The sequence below is a fragment of the Microtus pennsylvanicus genome, chromosome 11 (genome assembly GCF_037038515.1).
Source record: "Microtus pennsylvanicus isolate mMicPen1 chromosome 11, mMicPen1.hap1, whole genome shotgun sequence".
NCBI lineage: Eukaryota > Metazoa > Chordata > Mammalia > Rodentia > Cricetidae > Microtus > Microtus pennsylvanicus.
The window spans coordinates 62,417,308-62,436,993 of record NC_134589.1 but is presented as its reverse complement, the minus strand read 5'-3'; the positions used below and the strand labels follow the sequence as shown (position 1 = coordinate 62,436,993).

Sequence of the window (19,686 nt, the reverse complement as noted above, 5' to 3'; positions counted from 1 at the left end):
GCTCCCATCTTTCCCTAGCCTGAGTTCTGGAGGTACCCTGGGGTCAGTACCTTTATATCCAGGTGGAGGATACCGTGGCTGTGCAAATAGTGCAGGCCTTCCACCAGCTGCTGGATATAGACCTTGACCTGTGGTAAAAAGCCTGGTTCAACTGGGGACCAGCCCAAGAGGCTGGTTCGGGTAGTGTGGGGCCAGCCTCGGCCTCCTCCTCCTCTATTACATTCCTGCTTGACCCCGTAGTCAAGTCTTCCTCCTCTTAATTCAGATCCCATAGGACAGGTTACTGGAAAAGTCTTTCAGGAAATCTGTGAGCCCCAGAGCTTGGGAGGGTGCATCCCAAAGATGGGCTGAGCCTGCGTAGGCAGGAAGCAGTGGCCTGTTCAAATCAGGGAGAAGCGAGCACCACCAGCATAGCTGGACAGATATGGCCAGGATGGGTAGGATATGTCTGGGTACCCTGAACGCTACAAGGGTCTTAGGTCAAGAGACACTGATCCTAGGGCTCCATTCAGGCAAGGAGAGGGTAAAGATTACCTCGGCCTCAGTCACCACACCCTTCTTGAAGAGGCGATCTAGCAGCTCCTCGGATGAGCACCTCAGCTTGGTCAAGGAGAAGCTGCAACTGGTTGGAACCCGCCTGACTCCTGGGCATCGATGCTCACAGAGCAGTGTGCAGGACCTGACGCTCCTGCAATCCAGATCTAGCGTTGCTGGTACTCAGGTGAAAGAGGGTGGAATGGAGACCCCCAGGGTCCCAGATGGTTACCATCCCTGAGAAAGTGGTCTTCAGAAAGACCCTGAGGACAGGCTGTTGGATGATTGCGTTTTGGAACAGAAGTACCCTTTCATCTCTTCAAGAGCCAACACTAAGTACCCCTTCCCCAGGATCCCAAGACACAGCTTTGGGAATGACAGGGCAGCTAGACCATGCAGGACAGAAGACCCTCAAACAAGGCCCTGTGACAGTGACGGAGATCTAGAGGAGCTGGAATGGGAAAATCCTCTCCAATATGCACGAGGTCACCTGTGAGAGGGACCCCAGGCTACCCTTGCTGAGAACCTTCAGGATTAGTGGTCTCCTCCCCAAATCATGACACGCTGACTTACAGGATTGGGAGCTGTTGTCACACATAGTCACAGCATCAGGAACAGGGATGCTCAGATGTGTGGCTAGTAATTGTCACTATAACATTCAAGCCCAGGGACCCCACACTCAGTAACTCCAACCCTAGCCTGGGATCCTATGTCTCTTGGATTCTCCCAGGGTTCAGGTGCAGGATACAGCTCCAAGATAAGGATGAGAGTCTTCCTGGTCTCAAATTGGTCCAGAAGCCCAGTGACCAGTGGGTGGTTGAGCGTAGCCAAGATATCTCGTTCCTGGTATGCCTGGGCCCGAGTTTTGCTCCGCAGGGGGATGAACTTGGCAGCACAGAACATTTTGTTCCCTTTGTGCTGAACCCTCTTCACGAAACCAAACACACCCCTGGGGGAGAAGAGGGAGAGAGGGAACCATGGTAGATATCATGCTGAGGGTGGAGGAGGAGTCCTTGGGGAAGACCACAGGTTGCAGGGAAGGTGGGGAAGCCATACCTCCCAATCTCTTCTTGGACTTCATAGAAGGAATGCAGCTTTCGCCGATACACTTGCTTTTCTGAGTCTAGCTTGTCCCCTACGGTCAAAGCACAGGTTATGTGCAGTACAGGCAGTGATGACAGCCTTGGCCCCGCTGTCCTCCCACGCAATGACGGGGACTGCTCCCTGGTCCCTGTACCCCACCCAGGACCTGGCAGGAGCCAAGCAACTCACCACCATGGACCAGCAGCTCTGCCTTGCAGAGCACCTGTCCTCCTGCATTCCGGGCAAGGCACGTGTAGACACCAGCGTCGTTTGGAGCCACGTCAGTCAACACCAAGGAATACTTAGTTCCATCCTGCCGCTGGCTCAGCCTGTCACTGTTCATCAGCTGGTTGCTGTCCTGAACAGACAAGAGGCAGGCTGGGCTACCATCAGCCTGTCCTGGGAGATACTTGCTCCTGGACCCGCACGGTCGTCCTGGAGCAGTGCTTCCAATACCTGCTGTATGCCCAGCCCCAGGTACAGGCCAGAAGAGGGATGGGAAGGTACAGGACAGGACTGCAGGGTGGTGCTGTGGAGTGGGGGCTACAGATTACATGGTGGGGTGCATGAGCCCCAATATGTCCACGTGGCTTCATGTAAACATACACCCATACCCTCAGGCTCCCGAAGCCTATCTCCTCCTCCTGCAGCCTGGGCCTGCTCTTACCTTGTACCAGGTCACTGTGGGAGGTGGGTTGCCTTCAATGACAGCATCAAACTGGGCCACGTCACCAGCTTCTACCTGGACATCCTCAATAGTGACCTGCATGGATGGGGCCCCTGGGAGAGGGGGAAAGAGAACCCATGTGTGGACCCTCAGGCTTCACCGCCCTAGGTGCACAGTCTACCACGTACATCTGTGGTCAGTAAAGCCTTGGACCAGAAAGCCCACCTCCTTCCCTGGTGACTGGGACCCCAACCACCTCACTGCCTAGGCATCTAGCGGGCGCAAAGGGCTTTCCTCATTCCAGCCTCTGTTTCCCCTGCCTTAATTTCAGCCGGCCAAGCAATCACATGGACAGTCAAGCCAAAGCAGGCAGAATGCTAAAAATCTCTCTCAAGTATAGAACCTGCAGGTACCACATTTGCTGCTGGTAGTCTCTTCCCAGAGAAGAGGGAAGGGGCTGCTCAGAAAGAGGAGGGTGGGGAATGTGGGCTGAGGCATGCCACCTGATGTAATCAGGCCCTCATAAAAACGCCCGTTGCACCCAGCATGAGTACAGCTCCCATCTGGATGGCATGTGTGCCCCCCCTCTGGATGGCATGGGCACACCCCCCATCTGGATGGCATGGGTGCACCCCCTCTGGATGGCATGGGTGCACCCCCCATCTGGATGGCATGGGTACACCCCCCTCTGGATGGCATGGGTACACCCCCCATCTGGCTGGCCCACTTCCATACTTGCAGCACTTGTATCAGGAGCCTGGTACACATAGGTCCTCTGTGTGGTCTCCATGACGACTCGGCTGTGCACATCCAAGAGCAGCTGCCCTGTGCCTGCACCTGGCCAAGCTGTTCCCTCCACCCTGGAGTCAAGGTAGGGTGGTCTCTGCTCAGTGAGGCACCCTGACTCTGTACCTCTCAGGTAGCTGTGCCTCAGGACGGGATGGTGACCCTAATGTCCCTATTTGTGAGGTCAGATGTATGGGCAGAGGCTTCAGGCTGCTCCTTTAGGTTCTAGGGTGGGTCCCTCTTCCCTCCCCTGCCCACCAGCTTGGGTTGGAACCTGTAACAAGTATGTTGGAGAGCATTAACCCTGCCAACTCTTCAAGGCCACGAAGCCAGAGCAGGTAGGCCAACCTGCACTGCCAACCCAGGACGTCCCTCGGAGGGCAGGTCCACCCACACACGACCCATCTAGTTCAGGAAGTTACCGAATGGGTACAGTCCGTTCCTGGGCCCCAGAAGTTGTTGTCGTCTCCTGCTCCAGACCTTTGTGTGTGTCAGGCTGTGAGACCTCTGGGGACTCGGCTGGTAGGAGACAGGAAGCCTGGTGAGCTGAAGCTAGGCTGAAGTCAGGAGGGCATTCTTTAACAAGCACGGGGCCCCATGTGCCAGTGTGGGGTGAATCGCAAAGTCAAGAGTGGCTCCAGAACCAGGGCCCTCAGTAGGAACCAGGCCCCCACAATGAGCCCTGGCCCCCATAGCATAGTAAGGGATGCTGGCTGTCCTGTTGAAGCCAGACATCGAGGTCCTCCAGTTCCCAGTAAGGTGACAAGCCTGATATCTTAGCCCACCAGCCAGGCTGGCACTGGGAAGGAGACGCTCTGCCCAGACTGGCATCGGGATGAAGAGGCTCTGCCCTCCAGAACCTGCACATCCAGCCAGGCTGGCATTACAGTGGCATGAGAGCAGGACACAGGTTGCAGTGTAGGACCCCATGGAGGACACTTTACTCATCGACAAGGTAAGACACACCATACTGACTAGTTAGAAAAGAAGAGTTTGGGCCAGACTAAGTGGACAGATGGCACATTTAGGGAAACTGAGACTCTAGGTAGAAGTGGGCACCTGGTACATGGCAGGGGTGGGCCCAGCTCACAGATAGGAAAACTGAGGACAAGTTAAGTAAGGTTAGGCCTTGACCAGGCAAAGTACATGATGGCACATGCGGCCATAAACATTCCAAGGTGGCCCAGAGCTCTGCAAGTTTGTTAGCATGGAGCGGGCAATCAAAGTGACCCCTTGGATGGTATGGCCAAGGATGGGATGGGGTTAGCAAAGGCAGGCTTGGGGAGAAGAGAAGCCTTTGGAGTCAGCTCCCCACTGGGCCTCACCAGGTGTACCTGAGGCTGTCAGGCCTGGGATCTGGGGAGCAGCCTCTTCAAGTGCAGGCGGCTCAGTTTGTCTTGTGTGGGGGAAATCCCCCGGGGAGGAGCTGGGGGCTTCTGAGCTCAGCACTCTCCAAAGGACAGAAGTGGCTTCTTGGTCAGTTACATCCTGGGTGGGATGGACAGAGTCCTCCACAGAGGCGTCTGTTGGACAGGAGAATGGGAACACAAGGTAAGTCTGGCCTGAGGACCGAAATCCCAGGCACAGGCTCCGAGTGCCCGCCCCAGTTCTCGGTCTGCCTTCTCACGCCTGTCCTGCCGTCTGCTGTTCCCTGCTTTGGAAACCACCTGCGTGGGGAGGCCCAGGAGGATATGGGACAGTGAGGAGCTCTGAGCCCAGGGGCAGAGGGCCACTGTTTCCTCCTCCAGAGCCATGGACACCCAGGGTCACCCTCCTTGAAGCTAAAGGTCAAGCACATCTCCTTCAGAAAGCCCCTGTCTTCAACGTGCGTGCAGTCCCACACACCTTCCATCCAGGCCTGGCTCCCCTCAAAGCCGGCTCCAGAGTCCAAAGCTTAGACAGACTGGCACATATCAAGGGCCAGAGGAACCGAGGATTGGGTGTACAGGAAGCCACGCCCATATTTCACCTCCCAGGGCACACAGGCCTCACCCCATGTGACTGAGAGCTTCCTGCCCTTGCCTAAGTGGTCCAAGCCCAGCCCAGGCCTGTGTCCTTCCCCAGCTCCTAGTGAACAACCCCAGTATCCTCTAACCCTCTCCCGTGTGGCTCATTTTCTCTCCCCTGTACCTTTCAGACCCACATGAGGTTCCCACACAGCTGCCCCAGGATTGTTTACCTCTCCTTTGCTAGCAAGTCCCCTGTCCAGAACCTTCTCCCCACCCAGATCCTTCTCAGTGCTTGCTGATGAGGCATCTCTGATACCCCCAGACCCAGGCTGGATGGGCACCCAGACACTCTTCCCAACTCCAAGAGATCAGCAACACCCTTAGAACAGCCTCAGGGCTAGAGATTGCCTGGCACTCACAGACAAGTGCACTGACTGTAGGTCATCTCCTCTGAAGACAATGGAATTGGCCCCTATATGCTAAGAGCTTAGGGCACGCGGGTCACCTAGTCTCATGCATGACTCCCATTTCTCCTACAATAGCCTCAACTATCCATGGCTTAGGAAAGCCCACCCAGATTCTGACAGGCCAAAAGGGGCCACGACGGCTGCCCTGGTCCACACTGTGGGTTTCAAGGACCAGCCCCATAGACTGTCAAGGAAAGATTCACTGCTGACCCTACTCTACCCATGGAGCTTAAGACAGACTGGGACCTGCATGCCCGTCATCAGGGTACACAGATAGCCAACCAACCTAAGAGTCCTATATGACCTGAGATGTGACCTTGAAAAAATAAGAGTAGGACCCTAAACTTCTAGGTGAACAATCAAGAAGAAGCAGAGAGGAGGGTTTGGGACTTGTTTTATTGTTCTCATCAGGGTAATGGCCTGGGAGTTCCTCCCGCCCTGCAGCCTGTGTCCACCACAGATGTGGCCCTGAAGATCTGCAGAGCTGGTGGCCGGCCAACACATGCCTTGGGTGCAGCCCTAGGGAAGACCCTCAGTCGGGATATGTCTCAGGGAAAACACCCAAGTCCACATCTTGTTTGAGAGCCCCACAGAAGGTTTGTGGGGTGAAGTCCAAAGCTGGGGTCTCTCAGCTGCTCCTGGCCAGAGCTCTTGAGACCACAGCGTATTCTAACACGGCAGGTACTTCCCCGTCTTCCCGGCAGAGAACAAGTCCAGTGAGGTAGGAAGGACCGGGCAGGAAAGCAAGGAAGACTCCATCCCAGGCTGGAGAAGAGCAGGGAGTGGGAAGTCCCCGAGGTAAGCTGTGGGTTCCAGGGTAGACGCTGGTACCTGGCAAGGCCCGAGGCTCTGGGCCACTTGCCTTACCTTGTTGTCCCCAGGGTGTGGCATCAACCCTGGGAGGGGCCTGGGGCCTCTCCCCCATCTGGGTTAATATGCAGAGTGACTGTCTCTCCTACGGCCCCAAAGCTGACTGTCTGGGTAGAGACCTCTGTCTTGAAGCTATTCTGGCCGCCATCTACAGAACTCTGGACATGGGTGTGGAAGGAGCTTGTCCAAGGGGTGGCACCCACTGGCCCTGTCCAGGCTTCACGCAAGAGGAAGGAGACACCCTCGGGGCTGTGGACCTGGGGTCCTGACCTGAAGAAGCTGGGTATGGCACTGGGGCCTGGAGGACGCCCCACGTTGAATAGGACAGGTTGCCCCACAGTGGGCTCTCTGATCTCTCTCTGGAGCACGGAGACTTCGCAGGGAGGTTCATCAGGGGTGCTGGGGGTGGGGTCCCCACAGCCAAAGGTCTCTCCTTCCTGGGGTACATAATCTTCCAGGTCAGCCAATGTTAGCACCCGGCCGTTGTGCGTGAGGATTTTGGGGTCACGGCCCTGAAGGCTACCCACATCCTGGGGTTCTTCTAGTAGGACAGTATTTTCTTCTCTGTCGCTGTCTCCTTCATCCTTTGCAATGTTCTCTTCCTCCTGGGATGCTTTGACCTCCTTTAGCTCAGGGCTGGCAGCTGCCCAGTCCACATTGCCCATTGGGTCCACATGGAAGACGAAGGGTTTACCAACGTGGACTATAGGGGGGCTGCCGGTCCGAGACTCCTGGGACACACTCTTGTTGTTGGAGTTGTTGGCATTTGGGTCCCTGCCAGCGATCCCACTAGGCAGTGTGAAGAGGATCCCCTCTCCACTGCTGGGCATCTCTCGGATAGGAGACGCACCCCGTGACCCTGTCTTCTTCACCCGGACTTCAATGGTTTCCTCAACCTCTAACCACTTGGGCTTGGGCTGCGAGGCTGGAGCGACGGCTTCAGCTTCTGTCACATATAATGCAGGCACTGGGGCCTTCCTGCTTGCTTCTACCTCAAGTCTCCGGGATGGGCTGGTCCCTGGTGGGTACAGCGTCTCGGGGGCCAACAGCCCTGGCCTCAGTGGACTGGCAGAGCGGCGGGAGGGTGAACGGGAGGGAGACTTGCTCGGGGACTGTCGTCGGCCACGGGGACTCTTCACTACTGTGGTGATGGTCTCTTCTCTGGTAAGGGGAGAGGGCCCAAGAAGAGATGGGCACGGAGACCCACAGCCTCACCCAGCACAGTGCCATCAGCATACGCCAGAGCCCGGGTTAGTGCATGTGTGAGTGAGCAGAGGCTAGGACAGCACAAACTCCTGCGCACGCGCTTGAGCCCACCCTGCACAGCCCTCGCTAAGAAAACCATAGGAACAAAGCACAAAGTCCCAGTGATCAACCTCAGACATCAGGATGTGATCTGAAACAAGAGTCCTGGGTACCTCCCAACACCAAGTGAGGTGTGCTTTGCAAATATCCCTTGTGCTGGTCACCCCTCTTTCCCATCCCCGGAGTAGGCTTTGTGCTTTGTCCCCAAGGAGATAGTACCTGGCCAGCTCTCAGTGCCCCAAGCAGCTCAGCTAGTAGGGATTGATGGCTGGCTGGTGCAGCAGCCACATGCACAATAGCAAGCCCAGCATGCCGCTGGCTCCGACTTGCAGCTGGGGTTCCTGGTCTCTGGGATTGAATGGATGAGAGCGGTGAGAGCTCCCCAGGCCAACGAGGACACCTGAAGGAGCTACTTAGCTCTCTGGGCTGCCAAAGGCCTTGGGACTTCTCACATACTTCGTCCCCTCTTTGAGTTCCACCTTCCAGAATGGGAGTGAAGGTGGCAGGAGAAGGAGGTAAAACCTGAGCACCAGGGTGAGTGACAGGCATTGGCTAGGACTTTCCAAGTTTTTGAGTTTGGGCTCAATTGCTTCTTGCTCCCAGCAAAGGAAGGGATAAAAAATGGAAAGGCTGAGAACTTTCCCAGGGCTATGTCACAAATAATGGATATCTGGGGTCTCCTCTGGCACCAGGGACCATGATCTGGATGCCTCAAAGTGTCTGATAATACTGCTCCCCACAAGGCAGATACAGGCAATCATCTGTGCCAACCTCCAGCATGGGGCCTTTCCAAGGCTGGGGTGGTGAGCATAGGCTGGGTGGCAACATGGGAGCAGCCGCCTGAGAAGCAGAGAGGTGGATGTAGGGCACTGTCTGTCCAAGGTCTGCAGACAGAATCCTCCAGCAACATGGTCACCCATGGCACAGAAGAGACCTCCCCTTATTGGGCTTCCCTGTCTCTTGTACCCTCTATAGAAAGAGGCCTCCCAGATTCTTCTGGTTCCCACAATCCCACATTCAGTGGGGTTACCATGCTCCAAGCTCTTGGGATTCATACATAGGATTTTTGTTTGAGCTTTAAAAGCACTGGAGAATGAAGAAAAGGCTGGTTGGCGGAAGTGGCTCTCAGATGGCCTCCTTACTTTCCAGAACCTCAGTTTCCCCATCTTCTAAATGTAACAGCTGGACTTGGAGACCCAAATGCCCCAGGGCTCTGATATCTACCATGGTAACATTATTTAGGTTAGATCCAATGAATAAAAACTGGGTCACATTTAAGATTTGGCTGTCTGTTGCACTAGACATATTTAAACGCTGTTGGGCAGGGCAGGTTATGGAATGGGACTCTATCGCTGCAGAAAGCCCTGTTACCAACATTGCCTAAGGGCAGAAACCTGTCTTGAGCCTATTGAGGGAAATGGCTTTCATTGCCAGCTCTCCCCAGCTGCTGGAAAGCCACTATCCTGGTGAGTCGCCATGAACTATGTAGAATAGCAGCACCCTTCGGCGTGTGCTCTGAGGCCTCAGAAGAGAGCTGTGGTGTGTACGGGGTCCACAGACCCCGGGAAGTGGCTGGGCTAGGTGCCTGCAAGAATCCACAAGATGCTGATGACCCATGCGGTATGTGAAGGTTAGGTGCACAGGCAGGCGGGCAGGCTGGCAGGCAGCAAGGACATCAGGCCGGCAAGGTGAGGGGGTTAGTAGCATGCATGGGCATGACAGTCAAAGGAAGATGAGAGTCACGCCTGCACTTACATGATGACGGTTTTCTTGGGGACTTTTGTCTCCTGCTCAGTGACTACAAAGAAAACAGTCGGAACAGCAACCGTTACAGACCAGCAGCGCCCGGGGGCTGAGCTGAGTGGTGTTGATAGCGTAGCAACCTGTTTGGTGTAGGAGCATTGGCCCTGCCTATCTGCGTGTTCCTGGGAAGATATTTGCAGTCCAGGAATCCAGTTCCCTCTCTGTGAAACAGGGAACAGTACCTGTCCTATGGGAAGTGTCAACCTTGCATCTCACATGGAGTACCTAGTGACCTTAGGGTACCACAGGACTGGGGGTGGGTGGGAAGAAGAGCCTGCCTCTATATAAAACCTCACTCGGTCCATAGGCCATGGGAGTCCTGTGAAGTTGTCACACTTAAGGCTCCACTTCTCAGACATAGAATCTGAGCTCGGGCAGGGCCGGGGGGGGGGAGGGGGCTGGGGCTGGAGCTGCACGCGGAGCCAACAGCCACACTAAGACTAGGATAGGATGAGCGATGCCTCTTGTACAACAACATCACAAAGACTGAAAATGGGGATGGCACAGCTGAGCTCCATGGTGGGAGGCCATGGATGTCCTTCTAGCAACAGCCCTAGACAGTGCCTCAGGATGGGAAGACCTGTCTCTCAGGAGAGACAACCCCAGCATGTCTCTGTCCTTTAACCAGCAACTCCCACCTCGTGTGTGGAGCTCTAGGTTGAGAAACTGGCTGGGACTCATTTGGGACCAGACTGTCTCTGGCTCTATGCAGTAAGAGGGTTCTTCTCTACAGTACCCTCAAGTGGGCTCTCCCAGGTGCACCCCGCAAAGGCTCGGCAGCGGGGCCATAGGCAGCTCATAGACTACCTACATCCTTACATCTTAGCAGACTTCTTTATAACCTTGTGGGGGAAACTGCCCAGGGGTGTAGCCTGGGACACTATCTCATAAGCCCTGGTTTGCTGCAAGTTCACACAGAGGAAGGCAACAGAGCGTGACAACCTCTCTCAGCCGAGGTGCACGTGAGATAAGGTACCATCAGTCTGTGTGTATAGAAGATGCATTTATTATGGGTTGTGTATAGGCACATACATGCACATTTATGTTTCACAAGGCACATATATGCTTATACATGTACATACATAGGTTTGTACACATATGCATACATGTGTGTGCATGTGTATGTGTGCTCTGTGTGCATGGATACACACATATGCATGCACATATGCATGTAGGCATGGATGTGTTTGTAAATGTGTGCGTGTAAAGGTTTCCCCTAATGGGAAGGGACCCCGCAGTGAGAGTCTAGGTTCCAGCCCCAGAGCTCGGTGTACACAGATGAACAACGTGTTTCCCACCTGCTCTAGCACCTTCACCCTCCCTAATGGACCCCACTTCACTGCTCTCAAGAGCAGCGGGCACAACACCTCGGAGATGCTACATTCCTGGTCCCTCTGCTCACAGGGCTCAACATGACCAGCTTTTGGCCTGGGTGTAACTGGCAGCCACAGGCAGGCTGCAATAGTGCGAAGCAGGGCTCCCAGCCTGAGGCAGGACAAAGCAAGAGGGCAGCCACACCCACAGAGTTCCGTCAGGCTACTCTGGCTGCAGAGCCGCAGGGTTAACAGGAAGCAGGAGGGGGGTTAGGAAGCAGGTTGGCTGGACTCTGGCTCCAGGGTCTTCCAGGACCAGCCTTCTCGCCTCCCCAAGGCGTTGATACACATCCAATCCCAGTGAGTCCTGGGCCTGCTCTTCCATGCTGCCACCCCTCCTCTGTCCCAGAAAAAGACTCATCACGACAACCAAGTAAATGACTGTGTGGGATGCGCTTGCACGCCATGAGGTGTGCACCCCACAGATGCCAATGGGAAGAGAGTGTGCCGGTGGCGGCAGATGCCAGTATGCATGGTGCTCCAGTAACCAGGTTGTGGGCAGACACAGCATGTGTGTGGTGAGTCACAGGAAAGGGTCTTTGACCCTATGAGGGACAAGAATCAATGACCTTTGCTCATCAAAGAAGGAGGGAATCTCTGAGAGGACAGTGGAGGACATCAGAGGTCCCAAGGCTGAGCTGCTGGGCTCTGAGCACCTCAGTTCTGAGAGGGTTTAGATGGCAGGAACTGTTTCCAGTGGCCAAGGGACCACATGAGCCAGCTTTCGATGTTCAGGAGATATATATGTCACCACTTCTACTATGGGCACTGTGGCTTACTTGGTACTGGTCCAGTCTCTGTTTTTATGCCCCCAGGGATGCGAGGCTTTCAAGCATTTTGGAGCCCTTCCAGATGGGACAGCACTAGCTGGCTCCTCCCTGTCCTGACTGTCCACGCGACTGTCTTGTCATAACCCTCCTAAGGTAGTCACTTACTGCAATTTGAAACACCCGCTCTTGGAGGGAGGTCCATTAAGACTCAAGAAATCCACAAAATCTCCAAGGCGCTGCCAGCTTCCCAAGTTACCTCAGCAGTAACAACTGCTGGGGAGTGGAGCCCAGCAGAGCAGCCTCCAGGCTGTGTGCAAGTTCTGAGAATATGGCCTTTTGAGTCCTCACCCTTGCCAAAGAAGGCTTCCAGTAATATGCCCACATTGGCGTCACCTGTGTTCCTGAACGTACCCTCCACCATCTCACTGGTTCGCTAATCAAGACTTGAGTAAACATGTGTTTCAATCTGTCAACCGTGCCATATCTTGGATAAGCAGACATTTCGTCTCCCTAGTTAACAGTCGCAGAACACTAGTGCTGGCTGCATAGGGGCCAGCAGAGTGAGGGACACGTGGGATGCAGGGGTTGTACGGATCCTGCAGTGGGTGCTGACATATGCAACTCGGGTTCCACCCTGCTGAGGCCATCGAAAGTGGGGTGATGCCCACGAGTCCTGCAGCAGCGATGGCACCTCAGGATGAGGAGACCAGATGGTTTGTGACAAATGTCTGTGAATTATGGAAGGCTAGATGAAGTAGTACCTCCCGTCTGTGCCTGACACCACTCTCGGATGAAGCAACGGATGTGATCTTTTCCTACTATTCTGGCCTTTTATAATGTTTCTCTTTTAGTAAAGCCCTAGCTGATCAAGACCACTTGATACTTAGAATGGATGAGGGATGGCCTTCAGAGAACCCACCCACCTTCTGCTTTAAAAAAAAAAAGAAGTGACATCATATAGTGCTGACCCCTGAGGAGACTCTTACAGATTTGTTAAAGCATCTGGAAGAACGGGGATGGAGTTCAAACGAAAGCACCCACATGACGGGAAGACACTCGTAGAAGCATACAGTGTGGACTAAAAGTCCCAGGGCCAGGGCTGGGCTACTCCTCTACAAGGCCTTACAACCAGAAAGGCTGTTGTCACCACTGCAAAACACAGGTTTAAATGGTAAGAACCTGCTGCTGAAGCCTTGACACGCTGTGACACAGGACACGGAAGTAAGTTAGCACTGAAGAGGAAATTCCCTTTTTGCTGGCTAGTGCCAGGAGGTGCTGCTTGGACCACTGGGTCACCAATGGTCATCATCAGCGAGGAGTGGCCATGTGCACTACATCACTAACATGCCACACAAGTTGTGCTTGCTAGGACAACGGTGGCACAGCCGTCATGGGGCAACCATTTCCTATTAGATTCAAAGCCTGCTCCCTGAGAGGGAATTCACATACGGTACCTCAAGGAAGGGCAAAAACCCGTGGTCCCTGAGTGGAGGCAACTGGTGTTGCTTTCTTTACTGGCTGTGATGTACCTATCAAACTGTCTTCTAAACATCAGTGTTTACACCCATCAATTACTGCTGCTGTTAGCTTTGGTCAGTCATTTTGATCAGTCATAGAGGAAAACTTATTTTTTTTCCAGCGAGGGGTGTGTTACAGAGACCCGTAATCCATTAGCTCCCGAAACTAAATGACTGTTTCTCTGCCGCACTCAGTAATCAGACATATTTTCCATCCCTCTGAGGCTCAGAGAACATCAAACAACAAAAAGGAGTCAGAAAGAATGGAAGAAGGGTTCTGGAAAGGGGTGGAGTATGATGCAGTTCCATCTTCCAAATTGAACCAATGAACCACGCCTTCGATGAGGGAACCCCATGAGGACACGGGAAAGAAGGAAGGAAGGAAGGCCCCCCTCCAGGTCATACAATGCTGGGTCATACAACACCCATGCTTGGATGTGCCTGTTGGCGACACAGCTGCCTTTGAGTTATTCATGTTTCTGTGAGTAATCCCCCACTCATATGCCTCTAAGCAATCCCAGCAAATTCATCAGCTTACTATGACTTGTGTAGAATTATTTCTTAGGTCCGTTATTGACACCCTATCAGAAGTGAATGGACAGATGTCTGTTTACATCTTCCAGGACAATTAACAAAACTTGCCTTCTGTCCCTAGTCAGGCTAATCTATATCATCTTGTTTTAAGTATTTATTTTGATTTTATCTCTGTACACATGGGTGCTGACCCTCACAGAGACAAGATGGCGCCCGATGCCCATCTGGAGCTAGATTGACAGGCAGTGTCCTGACATGGGTACTGGGAACTGAACTCAGGTCCTCTGCAAGAGCAGCAATGTTCGTACCACTGAGTTAAATCTCTCCAGTCCCTAGTGAGATTACTCCCACCCCTACCCAGGTACACCAGGAGTAACCCTGAGCCAAGATCAGGACCCTGAACTGCAGCGTTGTGCTTCTCACAGGCAGTCCACACCCACGGGTGTCCTTACAGACACCTGCCCCTGCTCCAGGCAGTCCACACCCACGGGTGTCCTTACACCTGCCCCTGCTCCAGGCAGTCCACACCCACGGTTGTCCTTACAGACACCTGCCTCTGCTCCAGGCAGTCCACACCCACGGGTGTCTTTACAGACACCTGCCCCTGCTCCAGGCAGTCCACACCCACCGGTGTCCTGACACCTGCCCCTGCTCCAGGCAGTCGTGCCTTCTGCATTCAGTGTGGGCCCCTCAGCCACTCCTGCTGCCACCTGCACAGAGCCTCCATGACCACTGCCAGTCAAGCTGATGGAGGCCCTGCTTGTTCCTCTGTAGAGATAATGCTGAGCAGGACTGGGGTGCCTGTTATCCAGGGCAAGTTCCAGCTCTCACGCTGGGCTCTTGTCTTCCCCAGCACCTACAGGTACACACATGACCCCACAGCCGCCTCCTCTGACCTCCTGCACAGCCTCCCCAGCACCCACAGGTACACACATGACCCCACAGCCGCCTCCTCTGACCTCCTGCACAGCCTCCCCAGCACCCACAGGTACACACATGACCCCGCAGCCGCCCCCTCTGACCTCCTGCACAGCCTCCCCAGCACCCACAGGTACACACATGACCCCGCAGCCGCCTCCTCTGACCTCCTGCACAGCCTCCCCAGCACCCACAGGTACACACATGACCCCGCAGCCGCCCCCTCTGACCTCCTGCACAGCCTCCCCAGCACCCACAAGTACACACATGACCCCGCAGCCGCCTCCTCTGACCTCCTGCACAGCCTCCCCAGCACCCACAAGTACACACATGACCCCGCAGCTGTCTCCTCTGACCACCTCTACAGCCTCCCCAGCACCCACAGGTACACATATGAACCCGCAGCTGCCTCCTCTGACCTCCTACACAGCCTCCCCAGCACCCACAAGTACACACATGACCCCGCAGCCGCCTCCTCTGACCTCCTGCACAGCCTCCCCAGCACCCACAGGTATACACATGACCCCGCAGCCGCCTCCTCTGACTACCTCTACAGCCTCCCCAGCTTTCGGCCTCCATCATTTCCCACCCTGAGATCTAGCCTCCTCCTCCTAGAGGCCCCTCCTGGTTGGCAGGAACGATAGTTTCAGTTCCACCAGGCTCCTTCCAGGCCGGTGGAGATTCCCGCCTGGGGCTTAGAACTCGCAAGTCACTGAGACAGCACAGACAGACACAGAACCTACCTTCCACAGCAGCCACAAGCTGTTCCCGATGGTGCTGGTCCCGGGCACGCAGCGCAGGGCTCTGCATGTACAGTTCTCCCCCACCACGTGTTGAGCCCAACCGGTTCACCAGCTGGCAAAAGGACAGCAAAGGCCCACTAAGAACCAGGCTCCTCAAGGGGTCTGGGCCCTCTCATTAGAACCACTCCAATGGTCTAGTGAGCCTGGGCCACTCCCCTGAATATGCTCAGGGGAAAGGGCTCCTAGCCCAATCATGGGCTCCCTAGAGACCCATAATGTAAAGTCTGATCTCTTTCTTCCCTGGCCAGGATGTGGCTGCTCAGCTGGGGGTGGAGGGCAGGGGCTGGACACTTGAACAAGAATAGCAGGAACCTACAAGAGGACTCCACTTTAATTTGAAGTCATTACATGGCCCCTGGCATCTGTGCTATCTAATCCAGAGAACCCTTGCTTCCAGGAAACTTGATGGGACACAAGTGCCCTAGGGTTGCAGATGAAGCCATACAGAGGGGGCTGGCTTCCAGACAACAGCTCTAGTAAGAGCTGGACACAGGCCAGAGGACCCAGGCTGGTCTCCACCTCAGATCTGAGGATGAAGAGCACAGAGACGGAGGTTAGCTGTGCATGGGCAAAGGTGAGCTCTGTGCGTGCAATGCCAGACTCACTGGGCAAACGGCACGACATTTTTACCTTAGTGAGTGACATCTGAGGTCAGCACCAGGTCCCTTCCACCAGGCAGATGCTAAGCATCATCTTAAAATGGTAGGGACAATGGCAAGAGGACAAGGTAACAGGGCACAGCCTAATGTGACAGGAGACAGGCTACAAGGCAGAGGACAGGTGGCTGGGGATGGTGCGTGGCAGCAGCCTGATGTCCTCTGGCTGGCCTAGAGCCTCTACACCTACACGGTGGAACCTGGGTTCAGTCAGACCACTGAGGACGGCTCTTGTCCCTCGCACACAAGCCTCACCTCACACTCATAGTGTCCCAAGTCCTCCTTGCTGGCTGCCCGGATCACCAGCACCAGCACGCCACTGCGGGGCTCATTCAGCATCCGGTACTTGTTGCCCAGGGTTAGCAGGGCACCATCCTTGTACCACCTGGAACCAGTCAGGAGGTCCTGTGAGCCAGTGCCTAGCCAGAGCCATCCTCATGGTACCCTCAGGGTATTCAGGGCACCTCCAGAGAGAGCTTCTAGTGCTTAAAACCCCTGCTAGGTTACCCCAGGTGCAGTGTCCCTAGCTAAATTCCCTACCTGGAAGCCACAGTCCAGCCATTTCTTCCCAGCTACAGAGGGTATATCTCCAGCAGGAATCACCACCCCATGATACCCACTTTGCAGTGATCAGTGGCCATGGACGACCTCCCTGGCTTAGGAGATCATGCTGCCCAGCCCTTCCGCCTCTGCAGGAGCTGCGTTCCCATTCTCTGCAGCCCAGGTCTCACCTGATCTGAGGATATGGGGCACCTTCCACAGTGCAGGTGATCTGTGCATCTTCCCCCTCCACAAAGGGTGTGGCCCGGACCTTGTTCACAAATCGTGGGGGCACTGTGGGCAGAGGTAGGCAATGGCAGGAAAGACAGAAAGATGTCTGTGATGGAGCTGAGGGAGAGCTGGGGTGGGGACTGTCGTGTCCTCACCTCCAGAAGCGACCTTCCTCTGGGGGTTTCTAGGAGACTCCAACTCACGGGGCCTGCTCCATCCTCAGGCTCACCCCACACATCACCCTCCCACAGCCTGTATTCTGGGCAGAGTCCACACCACTGACAATGGAAGGGTGTCCACCACACCAGGAAACCCATCCTGCTCACCTTGTACTAGAATCTTCCCCAAGGTGCTGGCATTGCCAGCTGCACTGGCCGCAAAACACATGTACTGGCCAGAGTCTACACCGGTCAGGTTGTCCAAGATGAGGGTACAGGAGCCATCAGGATCTTCAATGAGGATGTGGTGTGGGTCTACCTCCACCGGCTTCCCATCTGGAAAGCAGGGACAGGCTCTTATGGAATAGGTCCCAAAGGCAGAACAAGAGGCTGGGCGCAATCTCCCTCTCTTTCTCCCTCCCCCACTCCTGAGTGTCTCTCCACAAGGGCTATCTCAGCTATCTGTCTCCATCCAACTTCAACATTCTAGAAACAGAGGGTGGTGAAAGGGAGGGTCTGAACTGTTGGGGCGCTGGCTCTTGGTCATCTCCTCTCCTCAACAACTGCACCTGCTCTTCCAAGACAACAACACCCAGCATATGTGATGTGGACCCCTCTTCTGTCAATCACCTCCACTCTGAAAGCCTAACGGCATGAGCCATTCCCTCGCGGCCCTTCCTCCTCCTCCCTCATCCAACCCTGTCCTACAGCCAGCCATCCCCTATAGCAAGACAAGCACCCAGGTTTTCCCCTGAGCAAGTGGAAACCACTCCCAGCAGACAGCTCAGACCTCAGTACTAAGCCCCCCTCCCAGGCCACACCCTTGTGACTTTCCTCTCAAAGGTAAAGTTCCGGTTTCCTCAGCCATGAGCAACCAGAACCTCCCCTCTCCATTTAGGGAAAACGCATCTCCTTCAGGGCTGTCCCTGCTCACTCTAAAGTTAGACACTCTTGGGCCATCTGCAGCAGACATGCCAGACACCTATCTTTTAAATCATCACCTAGGTAAAACATATTTGAAGACTGGCAGTAAATTCTGAAACAATAGTGAAAGCAATGCGTGGCTCACGGTAAAGGATTCGAGGGCTAGATTGGGCAGGATGGTGCACACCTTCAATCCCAACATTTGGGAGACACAGGCAGAGACAGGTGGATTTCTGTTTGAGGTCCGCCTGGTCTACAAAGCAAGTTCCAGGACAGCCAGGGCTGTTACACCGAGAAACCCTGTCTCAAAATGCGTGTGTGTGTGCGTGTGTGTGTGTGTGTGTGTGTGTGTGTGTGTGCGTGCGTGTGTGTAGGCTAAGTCATCCAAGCATCCACCTAAACAACTCAGGTAACCCAGTTTCCTGGTCCCTTCCCAGATTGGCTGACAGAGACAGCACAAAACACAGGAGGGAAAAGAGTCCAAGGATCATTGGAGGTCAAGTCCTCCTTGGTGACCTTGGGTGGTGGCAGGGTGCCAGCTACAGGAGATGGATTGGCTCAGTTAGATCAGGCACGGCCTATGTGGCTTCCGCTGGTACAGACATCCTTGGTGAGACTAGCAGCTGCTGATGGGCCATCTTAGGGACATCGGATGTGGCTCCTTTTGTCTTGGATAATAACTGTCAAAATTTGTTTGAGTTCACAAGACCAGGTCTGCAACATACATCCATTGGAGCCCCTAAGTCTGGACTCAGCACTCCGGCCTTCAAGGTCCTTTGACGGTCCATTTCTATGGGATCAGTGCTCTTCTGGTTGGTCAGTTAGGAGCATCCACCTCAGATGTTCAGGCCTGAGTGTGCTCACCAGCAGGGCGGGCTGAGAAACCTAAGATTCGGGGTCTGTTCCCAGTGGGGAGTGCCTCAGAACTACGTTGGCATTCACAATAACCAATCTTTGTCTTCTGCGTCCTCTATGGGAGAATGCCTTATGGGACTCTTGGACCCTGGGATACAGTATGCCCCACCTATTCCCTCTCCTTGGTCTCAGCCAGTCAGTCTGGGGTTGACCTGAGGGTTTGCCAGAGTGCTGCAGCTAGCTGTGGACCTTCTGGACTCCCCCATGGGAGGGATTCCCGTGAGCACTGCTCTGAGTTCAGTGTGGGTCCCCTGAAAGTTCCTGTGTTGGAAGCTTGGTCCCCAGTGTTGATACTGAGGAGAACCTTTTAGTGGAGGGCTCCAGGTGAAGTATATTGGGCCACGGAGGATGGTGGATTGGGCCGCGGAGGAAGTGGATTAGACCACGGATAAAAGCACCTTGAGAAGGGACTGATACTGATCTTTAAGTGTAACTCAAATTTTCAAGAGTTATTTGGAGAGCAAGCCCAGATGGAGTCCCTCTTCCTTCCGGTCTGCCATGATTGCTCCCTCCATCTAACTGATATTCTCATCATCGTGCCCGTGGCCACACTGTACTGCAGACAGACAACAGGAACCTCCCCAGGTGACACTGCTTTTAGGCCTTTCAGGCTCCAAACCCTGATATAAAAAAAATCTCTTTAGTTTATAAAGAATACATTCTTTTTAGTTTAACACACGCCTTTAATACCGGGACTCAGGAGGCAGAGGCAGGTGGATCTCTATGAGTTCAAGGCCAGGCTGGTCTACAGAGCAAGTTCCAGAACAGGCACCAAAGCTACAGAGAAACCCTGCCTTAAAAAAAAAATTCTTGTTGCTTTGTTACAGCAACAGGAAACAGAAGCCCGAATGTCAGCAGGCTTTTGCATGGTCTTGGGCAAACT

The 19,686-nt window shown here is 54.4% G+C and overlaps 1 protein-coding gene across 43 annotated transcripts in view; it reads right to left on the bottom strand.

Annotated features, from left to right (window-relative positions):
* Obscn (obscurin, cytoskeletal calmodulin and titin-interacting RhoGEF) overlaps positions 1-19,686 on the bottom strand; it is a 146,239-nt gene that overhangs the window by 9,396 nt on the left and 117,157 nt on the right. For 39 of the 43 annotated variants that reach the window (XM_075992403.1, XM_075992405.1, XM_075992423.1 and 36 more), the window contains 13 exons: positions 17,133-17,300; positions 16,767-16,869; positions 16,291-16,420; positions 15,320-15,431; positions 4,396-4,593; positions 3,493-3,589; positions 3,020-3,144; positions 2,285-2,397; positions 1,807-1,975; positions 1,591-1,669; positions 1,283-1,483; positions 535-595; positions 51-128 (listed from right to left, as the gene is read on the bottom strand). In XM_075992403.1, the coding sequence (XP_075848518.1) occupies positions 51-128; positions 535-595; positions 1,283-1,483; positions 1,591-1,669; positions 1,807-1,975; positions 2,285-2,397; positions 3,020-3,144; positions 3,493-3,589; positions 4,396-4,593; positions 15,320-15,431; positions 16,291-16,420; positions 16,767-16,869; positions 17,133-17,300 (1,634 nt within the window). Of the gene's footprint in view, positions 1-50; positions 129-534; positions 596-1,282; positions 1,484-1,590; positions 1,670-1,806; positions 1,976-2,284; positions 2,398-3,019; positions 3,145-3,492; positions 3,590-4,395; positions 4,594-5,863; positions 7,518-9,416; positions 9,460-15,319; positions 15,432-16,290; positions 16,421-16,766; positions 16,870-17,132; positions 17,301-19,686 lie in introns of those variants that run through there. The other 4 variants (XM_075992444.1, XM_075992445.1, XM_075992446.1 and 1 more) reach the window with 2 other exon arrangements.